Source organism: Aptenodytes patagonicus, chromosome 1, assembly GCF_965638725.1.
Source record: "Aptenodytes patagonicus chromosome 1, bAptPat1.pri.cur, whole genome shotgun sequence".
NCBI lineage: Eukaryota > Metazoa > Chordata > Aves > Sphenisciformes > Spheniscidae > Aptenodytes > Aptenodytes patagonicus.
Genome location: NC_134949.1, coordinates 127923028 through 127943780, shown reverse-complemented (window position 1 = coordinate 127943780; position 20753 = coordinate 127923028). Strand labels below are relative to the sequence as shown.

General features: G+C 37.0%; 1 protein-coding gene across 1 annotated transcript in view; it reads right to left on the bottom strand.

Moving 5' to 3' along the window:
* Positions 1 to 20753, bottom strand: part of TRAPPC10 (trafficking protein particle complex subunit 10) — a 46424-nt gene that overhangs the window by 15774 nt on the left and 9897 nt on the right. The window contains exons 2-12 of the mRNA XM_076354953.1: positions 19907 to 19988; positions 19072 to 19207; positions 17762 to 17958; positions 15718 to 15913; positions 14470 to 14581; positions 13179 to 13426; positions 10760 to 10906; positions 8775 to 8889; positions 7534 to 7610; positions 3197 to 3288; positions 1882 to 2022 (exon numbers count right to left, since the gene is read on the bottom strand). Of these exons, the coding sequence (XP_076211068.1) occupies positions 1882 to 2022; positions 3197 to 3288; positions 7534 to 7610; positions 8775 to 8889; positions 10760 to 10906; positions 13179 to 13426; positions 14470 to 14581; positions 15718 to 15913; positions 17762 to 17958; positions 19072 to 19207; positions 19907 to 19988 (1543 nt within the window). The remainder of the gene's footprint in view (positions 1 to 1881; positions 2023 to 3196; positions 3289 to 7533; positions 7611 to 8774; positions 8890 to 10759; positions 10907 to 13178; positions 13427 to 14469; positions 14582 to 15717; positions 15914 to 17761; positions 17959 to 19071; positions 19208 to 19906; positions 19989 to 20753) is intronic.

The window sequence follows — 20753 nt, the reverse complement described above, 5'->3', positions numbered from 1 at the left end:
ATCTAAAAAGATCAGTGAACACAGAAAACTCATTATTTGACAACAGATAAACGCAGCACGCAAGTTAAAGACCCAGTGTGTTGCATTACGCTGCCCAACATTTAGAATTAAATAACTTGAGTATTTGATTATATTCCAATTTACTTGGTTGAGAATCTGCCAGCTGTTACAGCATCACTTACCATCACTAAGTCATAAGACATTCTTCATACTTTTAAGTGCTGGGGATACAAATGTTCATTTAAGTATTTAGCTAAGACTGCAATATTACTGGCTCAGATTCTTTAAGAGCATTTACACTGCAGCAGAAAAATTTAAGAGTGTTTAAAAGCAATGTAAGAATTTTCAAAGGAGGCAGACATTTATAATATCTAAGTCTAGTTCTAAAACAAACAAACAAAAGAACAAAACCCAAAATAAACTACAAATTTGAATTTAGCTTAACTGATTTTCAGCCACAGTAAGATTCCTATTACCGTCACTTAGAGACTAAAATATGAGCTTCTTAGGCAAAGGAAAAAAAAACAAAACAAAACCAAATCCCAACAACTCTAAAAAAAGCTAGAAGGACCATTCACAAAAAGCTGTCTTTCCTTGCAATTTCCACAAGAACTGTCCTTCAGAGAGTACTCTGTTCAGCTAACCACCCCAGTTTGGAACACCTAGAGGAATTCCATTTGTAACTATGGCACCAATGAAAGCAGTACCCTTCCCCCAAAACACCAAAAAATGATGAAAATTTGCCATTTTGCTATAGTACATGATATTATGCGCACAGCACAACAGTTCAGATTAGAACCAAGTTACTTAATTTAGCTACCAAATTTAAGCAACAACATATGAGGCTAAAATGAAAAGCAGAATTCAAATTGTGCTGTTTCTAATGCCAAAAAGAATACAACAAAACACCTGAGGCCAGCCACTAGACTTTTCCACACACACACATCCCTGTGTGTGGCAACATCCCTGTGTGTGTGTGGAATCCCTGTGATTCATGCTTCTCATCTTGAAAGTAGCAACAGTACAGCAACACAGACAGATTTAATATTTAAACAAATACAGTTGTAGTGGATAGAGTTGGTGTGTGAAAATAATGCAGAGACTATCAAAATGAAGAATTTGAAGCCTGTCAAACATTATGATTGGGCCAAATCATTCCCTCAAAGTATTATTTAGCATTTATGTGGCATTTATAGAGAAGATTTCATTCACACATTGAAGACTGAGCTTTTACACAACTTAAAAGCAAAGAACTCCCACTCCCTTCTGAAGCAGAGATGAAAGCCAGAAACAAAAAATAAATAACAGCAAAAAATATTACAACACCACACCAAAGCCACAAGATTTTCATCTTCCAAGCCTCTGTTTTAACTTTTGGAAAAAGTCACCATTACAAATACCAGAAGAGTCCTTGCCAGGTCAGATACAGGAAAAAGGTAGTAGCACTTATAGAAAGAAAGCCCAGAAATTAAGCTCCTGAATATAGGAAGACACTATAATGCCATATTTACCAAATGAAAAAACAGTACCACATAAAAACTTCCATAATGATGAAGTACAAACAGAATCATAAAAAACCTCTATGATATCTGGTGAACTAATGACAAATTTCACACTATCCATGTTGCACCACTCTCTAGAGCCTAGACATATTTAAAACGGACAGCAACAACCGTATGCAAAAGGTTTTAAGTGAACCAGATGTTAAAAAAATAAAAATGAAAAAATAAATAACCCAACCCTCACCAAACGAACAGCAACAATGGACACAAGAAATAACTCAGCTCTCTGATGTTTGGCAGTTAGAGATATATCGGAAAAATAATCAGAAGTATTATTTTCTCCTGTCTTGATTTTTCTGGCTCGCCTTTTAGAGGATACTTTTCTATTTGCCCAAGGTGTTTCTGACATTCAGCTAACTGTTTTCTCGTATGTGTGACAAGCAATGCCCAGCCCTCAGCAAGGTAAGTTTTCAGTGCTCCTTGAAGATAGACTTCTGCCTTCTGAGGACCTTTCTTCCTCCTTTAAAAATAAAGAAATGAGTACAGAGTGATATAAAGAACCTTTGCAGCCATGAAAACACTCTACACATTTTCAAAAAGTGGTGATGGGAGAGGAGCATTGCATATGAATGCAGAACAAGATGCAGTGAACCATTATACTGATCAACATATTGGCCTGCCTTTATGCGATTCACTTAAGCAAGCTGAACTGCAATTAGTGTAAATATACCATGCCAATGAAAGGCTTCATATACAGATCTATCCCAAGTCAGAGCAAGTGAGGTGAAGCTACCTCCCACAAATGCGACAAAAGCCGTCTCAAGCTTCTGACAGTTAACTAAAAATATGCTTACTCAACAGTTTTAAAGCAGGAAAATGCTTCAATGAAAACATCATTTTATCACTACACAGCAGTTCCATGGTAGTCTTTAAACCTAACATTATTCCCTCAGGTGAAAATTTAAGTTAATTTAGGAGAATCTATTGCAGCTAGAAGATCAGACTGCTTTTAGTGAACATAGGCGAGAAGCATGCCCAAACATGTTTTCCCAAAAAACCACTTAGGACTCCCAAATTCTTCTAAATAAGAAAAATAAACAGAAAACCAATGCAGGAGGTTCCTTTAGTGGAATTTAACAGCAGGGATAGCCACAAAAAAAAAAAAAATTTGGAAATTAGGAATAAAATCACTGTAAGTTTCACAGTGGGGGAAACAAACATTTTTGCAATCATAACCTCAAATATGAAACTGATTACTCTCCAAAGAACATGTTTTCTGGCTTTTCTTAGGTGTATATATATACACATATGTAGTTAAGGTAACTATAAACTTTGAAACAAGTCAGAAGCCACATTACAAAGCAGGCTATAGTAAATGCAAAGTTATGTCTCTCCTCCCCCCGCCCCGTTGCCCTTTTCTCTCTAGGAGAAGAAAGGATCAAGCTAAAGAACATCGGACAGTTACAGGTAAGAGTACTAAAACATGAGGTGATAATTAGGGTTTGATATAAAGAGATTGCCGGTGTTCTTTTTCTTTTTTTTTTTTGCTGAAATACAGCCCGAAACTTAGGGTACGTTCACATTTTAAAAAATACTTTTTAAAACTCCTTTTTAAGTACAGCATATTTTCCTCAAGGATTACATTCAAACTTTTCAAAGCTAATGCATTTAACACATTTTAAACATTCATTTACATATAAAACTCTGCCAAGTCCTTTCCCACAAGCTTAGCTGAGCGAATTCTTCCAATATTTGTGTACATTTCAATGGTGGCATGGGACAGATCCTGTTTAAAAGAAAAGAAACTGTTATAAGCTTTATATATTTTTAGTAGCTATATGGTATTTCACACAAACTCATAGCCAGTAACTCTGTTACCACAACAAAATGACCAGAATGAATCACTTTTTAGATTTCCCCTTGCCCCCAGTACACAATATAGAGCAGTTTGTAACAGGTCATCTTCACTTTTTCTACAGTTGGTCATTATCCCTATCTGTGTTACAAATAGCAGAAGAAAAAAGCCTGTTAAAAATTCGGTAAGACAACTCAAACCCACCAAAATAACAGATGAGATACAGTTTCAAGCACTTCTTTACACTTGAATCCTCCTGTCTTTTTTTGAAAGCACCTATTTCTCAGTGACTATATGTCATTAGATTATCATTGCAGGATTGTGTAGTGTATCATTCCAGGATACACCACAGCATAACATATTTAGAATAGTATTAGAGCTTGCCCCAGAGACTCACAACTAATACTTCAAAACTAAATCAACTACACACAGAACATGGTACATGATTCTTTCACTAAAGCTGCACGTAATACCACTAAGTATAAGAAAGTTTGCAGTATGTAAACATACTATTAAACGCAAAATGCTAAGTTACAATCAGAATAAGTATTTTCGCAAGAGCGCCTTAAAGGAATTTTGCCTGAAGCTATGCAATCCCAAATTGAAGTTTCTCATTCATCTTTAAGCTTAATTTCCAATGCAGCCAAGCTGTCTACATGTCACCTTCCTCACCTTGCCCTAAGCTTGTAATAACAGCAACAAATCTTTCTCACAAAACTAGCAGTTACAACACACACTGTATACCACCACCAAACTTTTTTCTCAAGTATATAATACTCTCTGGCCAGATACATAAAAAACATTTCACATCATATTTACAAACCCGCAGCCTCTTCTGACTGTCAGCAACCTTCCACATAAGCTCATTCTCCTTCACTTAGAATCATAGAATCATTAAGGTTGGAAAAGACCCATAAGATCGTCGAGTCCAACCGTCAACCCAACACCACCATGCCCACTAAACCATGTCCCTAAGCACCTCATCTACACGTCTTTTAAATACCTCCAGGGATGGGGACTCCACCACTTCCCTGGGCAGCCTGTTCCAATGTTTCACCACTCTTTCAGTAAAGAAATTTTTCCTCACGTCCAATCTAAACCTCCCCTGGTACAACTTGAGGCTATTTCCTCTCATCCTATCACTAGTCACTTGGGAGAAGAGACCAACCCCCACCTCGCTACAACCTCCTTTCAGGTAGTTGTGGAGTGCGATGAGGTCTTCCCTGAGCCTCCTTTTCTCCAGGCTAAACAACCCCAGTTCCCTCAGCCGCTCCCCATAAGACTTGTTCTCCAGACCCCTCACCAGCTTCGTTGCCCTTCTCTGGACACGCTCCAGCACCTCAATGTCCTTCTTGTAGTGAGGGGCCCAAAACTGAACACAGTATTCGAGGTGTGGCCTCACCAGGGCCAAGTACAGGGGCACAATCACTTCCCTACTCCTGTTGGTCACACTGTTTCTGATACAGGCCAGGATGCCATTGGCCTTCTTGGCCACCTGGGCACACTGCCGGCTCATGTTCAGCCGGCTGTCAACCAACACCCCCAGGTCCTTTTCCGACAGGCAGCTTTCCAGCCACTCTTCCCCAAGCCTGTAGTGCTGCATGGGGTTGTTGTGGCCGAAGTGCAGGACCCGGCACTCGGCCTTGTTGAACCTCATACAGTTGGCCTGGGCCCATCGATCCAGCCTGTCCAGGTCCCTCTGCAGAGCCTTCCTACCCTCGAGCAGATCAACACTCCCGCCCAACTTGGTGTCGTCTGCAAATTTACTGAGGGTGCACTCAATCCCCTCATCCAGATCATTGATAAAGATATTGAACAAAACCGGCCCCAAAACTGAGCCCTGGAGAACACCGCTCATGACCGGCCGCCAACTGGATGTAACTCCATTCACCACAACTCCCTGGGCCCGGCCGTCCAGCCAGTTTTTTACCCAGCACAGAGTACACCTGTCTAAGCCGTGAGCCGCCAGCTTCTCTAGGAGAATGCTGTGGGAGACGGTGTCAAAGGCCTTGCTGAAGTCCAGGCAGACCACAGCCACAGCCTTTCCCTCATCCACTAGGCGGGTCATCTGGTCATAGAAGGAGATCAGGTTGGTCAAGCAGGACCTGCCTCTCATGAACCCGTGCTGGCTGGGCCTGATCCCCTGGTTGTCCCGCTCATGCCTTGTGAGCGCCCTCAAGATGAACCGCTCCATAATCTTCCCCGGCACCGAGGTCAGGCTGACAGGCCTGTAGTTCCCCGGATCCTCCTTCTGGCCCTTCCTGCAGATGGGCGTCACATTGGCAAACCTCCAGTCGTCCGGGACCTACCCCGTTAACCAGGACTGCTGATAAATGATGGAGAGTGGCTTGGCAAAATACTTAGTGTATTAATATACTTAATACTTAGTGTATTAAGAACTATTCTATCCTTCAAAACAAATTGCTTAAGAGCTTCCAACTGCCTAAATATTTTGCAGAGTATCTGTCAAAAAGCATCTATTCCTATGGGGCAGGAAATGACCTAAAATGAGCTCCCAAAGCCTTTCTTAGGCCATTTTTAATGTTTCTTATGGAGGGCCTAGAAAAATCACTTCTTTCTTTCTTTAAGAACTCACAACAATATCCTACAATAAACTAAGTGATCACTCCTTAAGAGATCAGTATAACCAGAGAGGTCTTAGACACCAGCTACACATACAAATGAAAACCTACGTTCCCCCAAAATTAAGGTACAAGCCAACATGCTTGTAGAAGATTTGACAGTCTTACAAAATATTCTGAAGTTGTTGCATGAGACTAGCCATTGAATGAGAACAAAGCCTTTTCTGGTAATAAAAGCTCATCACTTCTTGCTTTCAACATGTCTGAAAAGCTGCATTTAACTTTCCAGACTCAATTAAATCTTAAATGCAAATAAATTATCTTAGCTGTGTCTGGAAATTTTAACTAATTCTATGTTCTGCTCCACTGAATACATGGACAAAGTATGGGCATACATAAATTGTATATATTTATGTGACAACTACATAGAAAACAATCTTTTATAGTGTATATGATATCTGAATTTCTGTTGCATAAAAGTGCAGTCAGAAATACAAACAGGAATGGCAATTCTTTCATTAGCAAACTCTGCAGATCCCCCTTAGTTTCTTAAATTTAGGAAGATACTGCTGAATTTAGCAGAGATCTTCAGATGCAAGTTGAAACTGAATACGTAAGAGCAGCTAGCAATTCTGAAGATTTTAGTTTTGGTCTAGGTATCCAACTAGTCTTATAAAGAAGTGAAGTACAAAAATGAAACCTGGTATCTTCAGACAAAAATCTTCTGAGACTTTTTCTTTCAATAAAACTTTGTAAAAATAAGCACCACCTAGTTTACAGATTAAAAAAAAATTAAAATTGCTCAGTTTTCCTCCAACTTTTCCCCAGAAAATTTTAATGGCAGTACTGCAAATATAAGAAATTTCAGAGGAAAATTATTTAAGGGGGAAAAAGAAAATCCCAAACCCCCCAAAACCAAACACACTCTTGTGACAGCCAGGGTTTTTTTGTTTTATTTAACAATCTTTTATAAAAAAAACCTGAAGATCATTACAATGGCTCCTCAATAAGGGAGCTGTCAGGAAATAAACATGCATATTAAAGCACAATGAGAACTCTAATGCTTCAATCTATGCCAGCTCCAACCGTATTATCCACAGACGTCCCACAGTTTATATAAAAAAAATCAACAGTGTAACGTAAACCATGTAACACCCATTGCAAGATGCAAGGCTAAACCATTCAAAAGGAAGCTGAATTCACACATCAATATTCTTCTGCGGAAGATTCAATTAATTCTGAATTTGGGATAGTAGAATATGATAGCCATGAAATTGGCTTTTTTAATAACTAAGTATACATACTTATAGATAATAACCTCCAACTCGTAACTGCAAATATTAAAGTTAATCCCAATATTTGAAACTTGGGGCCCATACAGGGTTCCAGCTGTAAAACAAATCAGCTTTGTTGTGTTTAGTGTGTAAGCAATAACCTTGATACCAAAATACAGAAATACAGATTTATGTTCTCAATGTAAATTCTTCTCTTGTTGTCCCCTAAATGTCTCTTCTCAGGTTTGAAGATTTTGGCCCTACTCAATCTATAATGTAAACATGCAAAACTAATATAAATAACCAAAACTCATACTTACTAAGTAGTGTTTTTCAAAAGCTTCTACAGATGATAAGGCCTCTTTAAGTTTCTTATAAGGGCTCTGTGATGCATTGGCTTTAGAAAAAAGCAGAACAAGAGGTGTCACTTACAAATACATTCCTATTTGAATAACACCCCCCCAGCTTTTTTCTTCAGTAGAAAGTGGAGAGAAAACTTAAAACTAATTTTATATGGGGAAACGTCACTAACACTTAGAGACAGAGCATGAGTTTCTTCCCCAGGCTCTAAAATAAGATCAAGAAAGGCTGCTTCACAACTGCCTGTGTGTGCACACACATACGAGTGATGTTCAGGGTAGCAGGTAAAGGCAAGCAGTAATATAGTAACTGTACTAACTTCTCCACACAGTATTTCATAACATTTATTCAACCTAGAAACACACACAACTGTACTTAAATACCACACTGTGCCAAGAGTAATATTCTCACAACTCCCCACTGCTGGATTTATAAATCAGCATGACAGAAGCATAGTGTAACGTAAAGACATTTTACTACTTTAAACAATGTACTTCAAAGCAAAATGGTTAGCAAGACCAAGTTTTTTTCTGAAGTAGCTTGCTCAATTTAAAAGTCTTTGCCAGATCAAATATGTGTCAATATTTCTAGAAGGAAAAAGCCCCCATTTTAAATAAATACAACAGGCACCATAGTACTGAATTAAGAATCATACATCATCATTCCTGCAAGAGCAAGTGAAGCGTCAGCCTGTCAGCTAATGCTTCAAAGATACTAATTGTTCCAGCATATTTAACATCTGAAAGCTTCTTTCCTTCAGAAATACCTTTGCAAGTGGTAAAATCCACAAGGAGTAAATAAATTTGATTGTTCAGCCACTCAAATAACAGCACTTTGTAGCTCCAGTTGCAGGTTATCTATTGGCATCAAATCAAGGATGCTCCATTTCTTTTTAAAATAATTTCAATACTTGTCTGAAAGTATTAAAAACTTTATTCAAAACCAGTACTGTTCAAGACTATTTACCTAAATGCTGATAAATGGAGCATTAATGGAAAAACTTATACTTGCAACAGTAAGGAGATGCATTGATAATTTAAAGTACTAGACACACATTAAAAGAACTTGTAAGAGATAAGAGTTTATTAATGTTTATATATATGTAGGGATACTGGGAAATTATTATTATTGATGTATTTATATGCCATATATTTAAGACAGTGTCAGTTATTAGAAAGAACGCGTACATTCCTGGTAATACCTGTTTCAGGGCGTTCTGCTCCCAACCCTGCTAACAGATCAACAGTTCTGTTAAGGTCTTCTGAATTGGGTCCCTTCTCTGATGCAAGTCCACACAGATAACCCAGAGATTTTAACTATAAGAGAAACCAGATGCTTGTTTTCAATAGGCTACAAAATCAATATAAAACTCCTTTTATTCTATTACATCATTCCTACAAGACATTTCCACTGCTGTCATATTACACTGCTTATAAGATCTGTATTAAGGTTGCTTCATGGAAGAAAGTAGAGAACCTTTCAAAAGTAACTGTTATTCTCACAGTAGAAATTAATTTTATTAAGAATTAAATTGCATATGTTACTGACTCAAATAACATTGGAACACATGCATATACACACGTCTTTACATGCATAACACCTAATCAGAATAAATCCTTCTGTTTGTCCACATAAACATGGACAAAGCTTGAGATGTTTGGCAGTTGTCACCAAAGATCATTTCTAATAACTGTGTCTGTATTTCTGAAAACTACATAATCAAGAAATGCAGGCAGTCTCCAGTACACTGATTAGACAAGCTTGCAAATTCACCCAAAGTATTGTATTCACAATGCCACACAGCTACCATAAAACCCCTTCTAGACAGCAGCTGGTACATTTGATAGCCAGAAGTCAACAGAGGATACTGTCTTAAAGCAGTTCAGTTCTGTTGGTCATTTGGTTAATTCATTTAGAGTAACTCAATCAACTACCAAGGTAAGCCTGCAAAAGAAAAAAGGTCTCAGCTTGTCATATTACTCTACAGGATATAAAATAGGGATGGCCATTAACTTTTTTTTTTTTTTAAATTCCACTTAATTTTGTCGCTAGTTTATAAGTTTCTTTCATTCAGTCTGTTCCACCTTACTGCTACTCATTATCCTACAATTTTTCCCTTTACCCTTTGTGTTAGAAGAGCTATGAATGGGAGGAACATTTCCAACTCAGGTACACACCTTCCGTAGAAACATGTAAGGAGCATGGGAAGAATCTGATGCACCCATCACCACTTCAAACAATTCTTTGTTTCCTTTATTCTGATCTTCCCCCCTCCCTTTTTTTTTTTTAAACAGTAACTCTTCAAGGTGAAATCGTCTTTCCTTGCTTTTGTAGTAAGACAAGGACCTCCTGGGGTCAGTTAGAGGATTCCTAAGTCTACTGAAATATGAACAAACTATGATTAAAACAAAGTATTCTACAGGCTATGCAAACAAGAGGATGAGCTTATGCTGGTCTTCAAAAATATCCACAAAGATCCCAGTATGCTATTTCAGTAGTTTCTGGAGTTTGTCATATTTCTAAACTGTTTTTCAACAGTGGAAAGCAGTAGCAACCTTAGACACCAACATTTTCATAGAAACGGAATAACTGGAACTTGAAAAGGCATTCAGGTAATTAGGGAAGGGGCTAACCAAACTGAAAAGGCCACTTTATAACTTTTACTTTATGGTAAGGGTTGGTAACTGAAAAATTGCAAATTATTACTTATTTGCCTCTTTCACAAGCTGCCAAGGGTAACACCTTCAGTGAAGTTAGGGGTCTATTACTGCCATACTAACATACTGAAGAAATAATGGACTATGTAAACAGATTGCTGTAATCTCTATTTATAATGGTAAATGCATCCACATCTGGGCAGCTTCTCCTGCTATAACTGAAATTCATGCTCCTTCTCTCAGTCGACAGGGACTGAGTTCATTCTGGAGTTTAATTAGCCAGTCATTATCAAACTAGTGGTGAGGGAGGGGGGGGACAAAGAGGTGAACACACCTTAGTTATTCCCAGGCCTCATCTGGCAGAAGAAAAAGTGGATATAAACCTGGATGTCTCATCTAGACCAGACTTAAGACAATATACAGAACCCCATATTAAATTCTACAATAAAAAGTGCAAAATCTGTTCCACAGAAACAAATGGTCTACTTCAAAATTGTTATACCACAACTGCAACACCTCATTTGCTTACCTTCTCAGTGGCATAGCTCCATAAGCCAACTGTGTGGGAAACATTTGCATCTATTTGAGCCCTATCACAGCAGCCTTCTATCCTTTGTAAGACTTCCAAACAACTCAAAAATACCCAACAATCCAAAGCTCCAGGAGGAACAGAGACCTGAAGATGAACAGATAAAATTAACTGGGAAATAAACATTAGTCAGATGAGAAAATACTTCAGCAAAATACTTTTCTTGATACAACATAGCAGAGCCTCTTGGAAGAGCTTACTCTAAGAATACATAAAAAACAGGCCAACTCTTACCACCTCCTGAATGATTTATATTTATTAGTTCATGAAACAAGGACAGCTAAGCAACTAAACAGTCATTATATTAACTAGACTTGATACATTCACCAAGTTGAAAGAGAAGGAAGAGGACTAATAAGTACTATTACTTTGAAAAATTCCAAAAATTTGGAAACTAAGCCTAAGGAAAGCAGAGTTAGGAAAAATTTCTGTAAATATGCTACTACTTTCCTAAGGAGACATCAGATCTAACTGAGACTGAAATTAAAAGTACAATAAGTAGATTAAAAAACCTGAAAAAAAAGAAATTAGTCTACGTTTCCTTCACAACAATGAGTTTGTTAATCAAAGGATAAGACAACTGTCATGGAAAATTAATTGAAGAATGGAGATAAAAACAAACAAACAAAAAGACACAGATTGGGGGGGTGGGGGAGACGGAGACCAAGAAGGGATTATCAGTCAGGACATGACAGAGAAAGACCGGAGAGTTTGACACTAGAATATTTCAAGAATCAAGATAAAAATGAGCATAACTAAAGATCTAGAATATAATGACAATAATGGTGTCTCAAAATCCTGTTCATAAACAATGCAAAAATACTCCTTTTAGAAAGACTGTGAAAGTCTTGAAACCCATAATAAACCAGGTAATTGACTGATGTGATAGGAAAGTTCAACATACAAGCACAATGCATTTGAGGAAAAAAAAAAACAAAACCCAACTGAATTCTGAAAGAATTTTCAGGAAGATGAAGGTCATAAGAACAGAGTAGTTTAGATTTCCGCTATGTGTTCAGTGGTGTCAAGCCACATCAAGAGGTTTGCCTGTATTAAGAAAAAAGATCACAACAGGGAGAAACACATGGTATGCACAAATAAATGTCACTGTCTCACAGCCTGAACACCTGCATTCAGTTTGAATCACCACATGAAGACAGAAACAGCAGAAATAAGAGACAATGCAGAGAAGAGCCCCAAACATTGGAGGCACAGGACAGACTTGGGGTGGAGCTAAAGGGGAACTGCAGGAAGTACCTTCAGAGGTTTAGAAGGCTGAATGTGTTTATTTTGGAAAGAAAAAAAAAACCACACCCACAAAACATAACTACGTGTTAGTTTTAGAATACATGAGGTTTCGGCAACGCATCTGAAGTAGATTTTTCTGTTTTTAAATGCAGATGAACAGATGGAACTTACTACCACAATGTCAGACAGGCAAAAGTTAGCAGCTACTGTTATTATAGCACAGACAAAACTAAGAGAACCAGACACCCACAGCATTAAGGACATGGATGAGTCACAAGGTGAAATCCAGAAACATTTTCATGCACACTATGCTGTTCTTAAAGATGTATTTCAATTCATAGACATCTGTGGTCATACATGGGGGATGATCAGTGTACATCATCCCTGATAAAGCCTCTTTAGAGGATTAAAAAACACCAGCAGAAGGTAAAGTATGGAGGGAGGAGGGGTAAAGCATGGAGGCATGCAACATGACAAAAAGCTTTGAGCACTGTCACTTGTTTCTCTCTCTCTCCTCTGTCATTGGATGAGATAGCCAGAGACATGTGAGTAAAACAGAAAAGCATTTACTGGGCACCAAAAGGAATCAAAAAGTAAGAACTACAGAAGGAGATCAAAGCAGCATCCAACTTGCATGGCAGTAAGAAGCCCTACTGTAGATACTGTTTCTAGTTCAAAACTGCTTTTTATTACAGACTACTAGCCTGCATATCAGCATATTAACCACTCTACCTTATTTTCTTCATACAACACTGTTACAGATTTAAATGATGGGAACTACAGTTCAAGAGACTGGTAATAAATCCAGGAAAGAAGCAGACAAATTATCTACCAGCTTAAAGAAGTTAACTTTCCAGGTGAAGACTAGAATATTTTAACTAAATACAGGTTTGGTTTTCGGATATGATGTCTCCAAATTTCTTTCTGAAGACATCCTCATGATGAAACATTCAACTGTAGCACTGCTACAATCTCTTATTACAGCATAATTTTGATAACTCACAGGCAGTGCTTACTGTATTCTGGTCACTGACATCTAAACTTCAAAAACCTTGTTAGATCATCATTGGATAAAATCATTCACAAAATGGAATATATTACACTGACTCACTTCTAATAGCTTGAGTTCTTGCACACAGTTGTGAAGAAGCTCCAATGCTCGCTGGGAAACCTCCCATGGCCTCTGCAGGAAGATTAGTAACGTGCACTGACGAGAAAATAGGTAACTACGCAAGTCCAGTAGAGTAGCTTCTTGATTCTGAATTAGCTCTCTCTTCTCCATGTCTATTGGTTTTCGGAGAATTAAACCATTCCAGCTCCTCACTGGCTGGCAAAAAAATGTCAGCCAGTTTGCACCATCTAAGTAAATAAAGTTAATAACCAAGAATCAACCACTGCTTTCTATCAAAGCCTCTTCTTCCTCCCTTCCAGAGGTTGCGAGCTGGCTTATTCTTTCTCAAGTTTATCATATGGATAAACGACTTAATGTCTTAACTTCAAAAACAAAACAAAAAACCAGCAGAACTTCCACAGCTAAGTAGATAACTGAACTTCAGAACATTCAAACCCCATAGGCATTTTGTCTTAATTGCATAGTTGTTATTAGTATAGCGGCAATCAGTTTGTGAAGTATTTTTTTGCAATTAAGCCTACATGAAGTTCAAAACAAACAAGCTTTATCTACTTAAGTATTTCTTACTCAGCCATCGTGGATAGATGTGCCCCCACTTTCAGGTATAGCATCAGGTTCAGTCAGGACAAATATATTTCACTGCAATTACTCCTGCACTATATTTTTACCAGATTCGTAACACATACCTGATTAAATCTGTTATACAACAACATATGCTTTAGCTCATTAGAACAGTTTAAAGTTATTTGATACTTCTTGCACACTAATTTTTCTTAACGAGAAAGTTAAATCTTCTCTAGTGCAGATTAAGCACGTATTTCTATTCAGTTTTGTAGTGATTACCAAATGTCTCATGTAATTTGAGGCAAAACTGAATGCATTTCTCCAGGAAGCTCTTTATCGAATAACTTAGCAGTGAGCTGTGAAAACAGCAACTGTATCTCAGCCAGATCAATACTTAGGTAATTACAGAGTTTCAGGGCCCCGTTTGTAACTATCATCGAGTAAGAGCAAAACGCAGGTTTTCATTAAAAATTGCTTCTAAGCCTCAGAGATGAAAAACAAAACTTTAATAGACTGTAACTGATGTACACTTGAGTTTATATACAGCATAAAACAAGAGCACAAACTGCCTAGTGCATCTTCACTGCAATGTACCATCTTTTTCTCCCATGTACACGTATGGTACCCAAAGCACTGGGTTGTTTAGTGGAAGCATAGTGAAGAAATTAATAGACTTAACATTTATTTAACATTTTAAGACACTTACCGCCAGCCCCAAAGTTGACAACGTATTGAGAAAACAAGGCATCCAGTTCATCATACTGCACTAGCGCATCCTCAAATTGCTGCAGCATCTCAAAGACAAAGGCCAGTTCTTCCTTTTGACACACAAGCAATACAAGGAGCATGTTACTCATATTAGACATGTCTGGTATTACCACCTGCCCCCATCCACACACAGAGCTCCGGGAACTACTTTTTCCAACATTCTTCCCCTTCCAGTATTCACACATATAGGAAAACCTGCCATTGTAGCAGATGCATCATTTCTTCCTAACGCAGGGAGGTTCACAAAAGAAGATTAAATCATACAGCTACGCCAGTAAATTCTGCTGTGAATCCAGATCCTGATTCACTACAAGATATTGTTCATATATCTATTAAAAGTTCGAGTTTAAAAAAAAAAAATTGCTGAAGACTCATCTCCCATAATAGTAATAATTTTTTCCCCTCTGTTTACACTGTGAAGGCACTAACTGCAGTATCAATAAAGATTCAGTTGTACACAGAGAAGAGAGCCAAAGTGGTAAGTAGAAAAAGTCTGAGAATTAGATATATCATATGCAAGAGGTAGTGCATGAAGTCAAAGGAGACATGAAGATGAGGTGGAATTGGTGTGGAGAACGGCACCGTACAGGGACCAAAAAATTCCAAAGGAATCAAGACCTTTAATTCTATTGGACAAGACTTTCTTGCTTTTCTCTATATCAGCTAAAACAAAGACATATTTAGAAATCTAAAAAAAACTGAATTCAAGGCATTCTCTATATGGATTACTTCAAAATAGACACTTTTCTAAAAATCATCTCCATACATACTGATAATAATCTAAACAAAGAAAGCATAGCAACTTTCATATTAAATACCAATTACAAGTTTCAGTGTCTTTGCACAGGCACAGTAATGGGACATTTAATGGGACATTTACTCAAAATTCAAGAGCAACTACTGAAACACCTTCTAGATGCAATTTGTTTGCTTCAGTTGAGGTTCATAAAACTTTGACAAGCCTGAAAAGATTCTGCTTCCGTAATAGCACTGTATTACAACGTAACACAAACCTGCTGCAAACAAGATCTAAAAATGCTGCTTTTATACCAGTCTTCATATTTCCTGCCCCAACCCTCAAAGAATGAGCTGAACATTAAAAGTACCAGAAAGCCAGCTACAACCAAAAAAAGTCATTATTAAAACTAGGACTCAAGTACTTTCTTCAGTAAAAAGAGACTCTTACCTGGACCATGAAATACTCGCAGAAGCTCCACCCTGGCTCAGTCCTTTTCTCTCTCAAAGTTCTCATGTCATCTTCAAACTTGCCTAAGTTTTTGGTAAAAGACATGAGAAGCAACGTCCTGAGTTTGGTCAGGAAGGCATTCCAAGATTCCTGAGAACGGGAAGAGTCTTTCAAAGGGTCGGAAAGTACCACACATCTGTAAAGAGATTGATAAAAACTATTTTTGAGGAGGTAAACATAAAATTCACATATAAATGCACAGCTGAATACTGTGCATACCTGACAGATTCAGAGTGAACAAAATTTCGTTTTTCATTCAACACTAATCAGAGGAAAAAAACCAAGGTTGAGCATTATGTTTGTTTGTTTGGGGGTGGGTATGTTGGGGTTTGGGGGGGTTTCTGTTTGGTTGGGTTTTGGTGGCTTTTTAAAAACTTTTCCAGGTATGTTTAAGTCTGTGATATAGTTTATGAGAAGAGTTAAGTGTTTTCCACAAAATGAGTACTATAAGTGTAAAAGTAAAATATGAGTACTATAAGTACTTATATATAAATATATAAAAATATATATACTTTTATATATATACACATACTTATAAAAATAAGTACTATAAGTGTAAAAGTAAAAGCTTTACTTTTTTGAAGCAAATAATGGATATATTATTCCAATTACTTAAACATAATGCTGTAGCTGTCCAAGAAAAAAAAAGTAGTCTGCTTAGCAATACAAATCAGCAGAATGGTAATTATAGTTACTCCTGGCAGGGATTATGCAAGGTACAAATCAAGATCCATTAGATCACATACAGTCAGCCTTTCCTAAGTCACTTAAAATAATCCTCCATAATATACTCTTACAGTATCTCAATTTGTTCTTACACATCCTATGTGCTAAAACTTCCTCTATATTTCTCAGAAAATACATAAATAAATAAACAGAGCCCATTAATTCACAAATAAATCAGCCTTTTTTTAGAGCATTTTCTTTCCTCAGCTTTTCTATCACAATTTAGTAACATTCAAAAAGCTATCGATAGCTCTAAAGACAGGAAAATCTCTCATCCAAGTAAAACACCATTTCTGGTTAGAAAGTCATCTTATCCTATGGCAAAATGATTAAACCAAGCCAATCAATCAGTTAGAAACCAAAAGCAAACTGAATCAGAGGTGTTCAAACTATTTGCCCAAATAATCCTGTAATATACCAAACACTGTCTAGGTACAAAGAAAGTGCTGCCAGTGTACAGCGTTTTATAACATGCTGACCTGCCAGTCACTGTCAGCTCACAGCAAGGTACAACGAGTGCTTCCATCTACTTTTTTAAACTTCATGTTTATCCTGTCACTCATTCTTAGGGGGAAAATCTCCTGTTTAAAGTTAACTCTTAAGGTTAAAATAAAAAAATGTAGTATCTAATAGATTCAGTGCAATGTTTCAGAATAAGGAAGGCAGTATCTATTAAAGTTGGTTTCAAATTAAGATTTGTGCATTTTGTTGACTTTAATGAAAGCAGAAACAGTGTCATATATTCATTATTTTCCTTAGAATAAAAACATCTGAAGAAACTGGCTTTAAGTCAATTATCTCATAGCGGAAAGGTGATTAAGTGAAAGGCAGAAAGTACAATGGTAAAAAAATAAGCCCTATCGGCTTCATATTGCCCTCTCACCGCACTCCCACTACCTGTAATTCTGGTAACATTTTTGCAAGCACCTAAGCAAACAAAAAACTCTGAAGTTCCAAAAACTGGTTATTACCACACTGTTCCCCTTAAACCTCTCTTAGCCAGGAGGAGATACTTGAAAACTTTTTGAAACACATTTCAAAGCCACCACGAATCCAGGAAGAACTGAAAATAAACTTCTCCCTTTATTCCTTGTGTCAGCCTTCTTCAAAGCATAGGCCTTATGGCACCATCAGTTTGAATGCTGGACATCAAGGAAAGTCCTTAAATGAGCAAGGAACCTGTTACATAGGGTATTGAGTTCTTAAATCAGCACACTAGTCAAAAAGTTAAAATGTTTGCAAGTAGAAGAATGCTTACCTGTCACTTTGTTTGTTACAGAAGTCATTTCTTATTTTATCTACTATAGAGGTTCGGGGAAGGATATTTGTTTTGTTCTTTTTCTTGGCATCACTCTCAACTACCACAATTAGCCAGTCCACTGAGTTGTGAGCTTTGAGAACATTCTGCCACTTGGTGATGTCATCCTTGACTGTAGTTTTGTACACTTCCGTGTCCTGGGATAAGAAGTGGTGAATCATCAAATCAAACAGACATTCTAAACAATTTCAAAAGGCAAATTTTGTTCCAACAGAAGACAAACAGAAAGACACATCAAATAGAATTAGTGACAGTAAGTTCACTTACTGAAAGAAATCGAATGAGGTGAAGTATAGTAAGGTTTTGGTCTTTGAATTTAATTTATTTCTAGTATTTTGGTTAACAGTAAATTTATCTTAGTAGTTGGTATATTATCATTCTTTAGATTACTGAAATTAAGATTTTTAAACATAATTTAAACTCTTATTTTACACATTCTTGAACTTTACAACAAAAACATGTTTGAAATTACAAAGCTGAACTGTTTTATTCTCACCTAGTAACAGAAGTGTGATATTTGTGCCTTCTAACTGCTCAAATCTTAATCTGTTTAAAAGCTTTTTCATACCAATCAAAAAACCACAGAAGCATTGTTTGGCACTTTTTTGGCTTCTGGGTTGGTTTTAAACAGATCAATTCAGACAACTCTTAAGGCTGTTCTGGATACTTTTTGATTGGTCACAGATCAGATGTCACCTTTGTCCTTCAACTGGATAATTAATTCCTAACAGAGGCCAACCAAAAAGCAGTGAACTGTAGATAAACAGGATTAAGACATTCCAAAACTTGCCCAGTTTAGATTGCTGACATGTACTAATACCTGACATATACAGAAGATGAACCAAAGAAAAAATATGTATCTTAAGATTTAACCTCGTGAATAGATCATAACTGAAATACTCTGGCCACATTTCCATATTATGAAGCAAGTGTGCTGTGCTACTGTAGTAACACTGTTAGATGTTGGTTTTTTTCGTGACAAAGTACTGAAAATAGGTTATTCAAAAGCCTGTCCTCTTAAGCATCAAGCAACATTACAAAGAAATACTGCTTATGGTAAAAAGTACTCAAACTGACCAAGTTTTGTTTCCAGTAATATTGGGTATGCGTGCTTATGCAATGCAGACTTAATTGTTGAAATAAGCATGAAAAGCAAATGAAAAATACCAGAGAGCACAAGTAGAAAGTCAAAACAATTTCATTTTTAAATCTGAGTACTCAGTTTTTCATGATGTTTTCCTAATACTTACACAACATTCTGTCCAATAAATATGAAGAAAGGGAAACGTCAAAAGGGCCTTATTCCCCTCTTTGGGTAGTAGCTCCTCTTTAAACTGAACAAAGTTAGATTCTAGATGAATCATCTTTGGAGCACGGCCATAAGACCTACAAAGTTTAAAAACTGAAATTAGTGGACAAGACATACATAGCAGAAAACAAAAATGAACACTTTGGGGAAGAGGAATAAACTGAAACACTCCAGTATTGGAAACTCACAAACTACGCTTACTACAGTTTGTATAAAGTTAACTAAAATTTGGTATCACTTGAAATGACAGATGCTCCTTTTTGCAAGAAGAGGAGCTAGAAGCTTTTCAGCTTTCATTAAAAGATTTTCTGTATCTCTAGGACCTCTAAAAGTAAAAAATTCCAAATAAGAAAATTCCCAAAATATTTTTTTCCAATCAGAAAACAGTGTGCCATACCAAACTTTTTGCAGGAAAGTACATCTAATTCCACATAAGTTCTACCTATAGTCTCATTAAGAAGAAAGCATGTCACTTTCAGAACATGGCTGCCAAAGCACATCAAAGCACACACCAATACAAAGCCATAAACCACAAAACCAAAAAGAGAAATACAGCATTACTATCATTTTTCGTTAGGTGAAGTTCAACATAGCTGAGTGGAAATGATCATACTGAACAACGTTTACCTTAATTATCTAAGTTCTCCTTTCCTCAAGTCAGCTGCTATATTCAACTCAATTTATGGTAAGAGCTTCTCAGAGCACAATGAATACACACTTTCCCAAGTCTAAAAACACACACTGAAAGAGTATCACAGAATAAAATGTAAGTTTACCTCCTCCATTCCATGGGTTCTCTAGGAAGCTGCTGAGAAAGTGTAGGATATAAGGAAGTAAATAAATTCTGATCTCCAGCACCTAAAAGTAAAAGGCATTAATCTATTATCATGTGCAAATTCTAGAAAAGAGATGAATAAGCTACACTACTAATGGTTTGTTGTTTCAATAAAAAGATGCAATTTTGTCTGCTATGTGAAAACTGGAGTCTAGCACTGAACTAGACTTTTTTAAAATCACATGCTCTCACGACCTAATACAACACTTTAACAAGGCACATAATACATATACTGTTATAACTTCCTTTTATGATTTTCCACATAGCTACATAATCCATATACCAAAGAGAGTATCATCCACATAGCTGATCCAACTCTAAAAACTAAACAAGCAACTCCTTAGCCAGAATCATTGGCTAAACAAAGTATATTTAAAAAACCTCAAGAATTTAGCCTTCACAAACCAGAAGACTGGTTAGACAGTGGCTCACATCCCTTCCATAGCTGGGCCTACCATGAGAAAATTAGCATTAGCACATGTTCTGTGCTTTACTGGGTTTGATTCCTCTCTCCCCCTTATTCTGGGACTGCTGTTAACACGAAGCAGCTCCCTGCCCTCCACGCTGTTCTTGCTGTCTTCAGAAACATCAGGTCTGTTAACACGGTGGAGCTGGCCCTACACTGACACACAGATCTGTGGTTAGGCTTTAATCACTTGGGCTTTGAACAACTGCATTAAATGCAACACCATTGGAGTATATACAAGTATATACTTATATACAAGTATATACTTATATACAAGATGGAACAAAATGTAGGGTCTACCATACGAAAAAATATATTATCA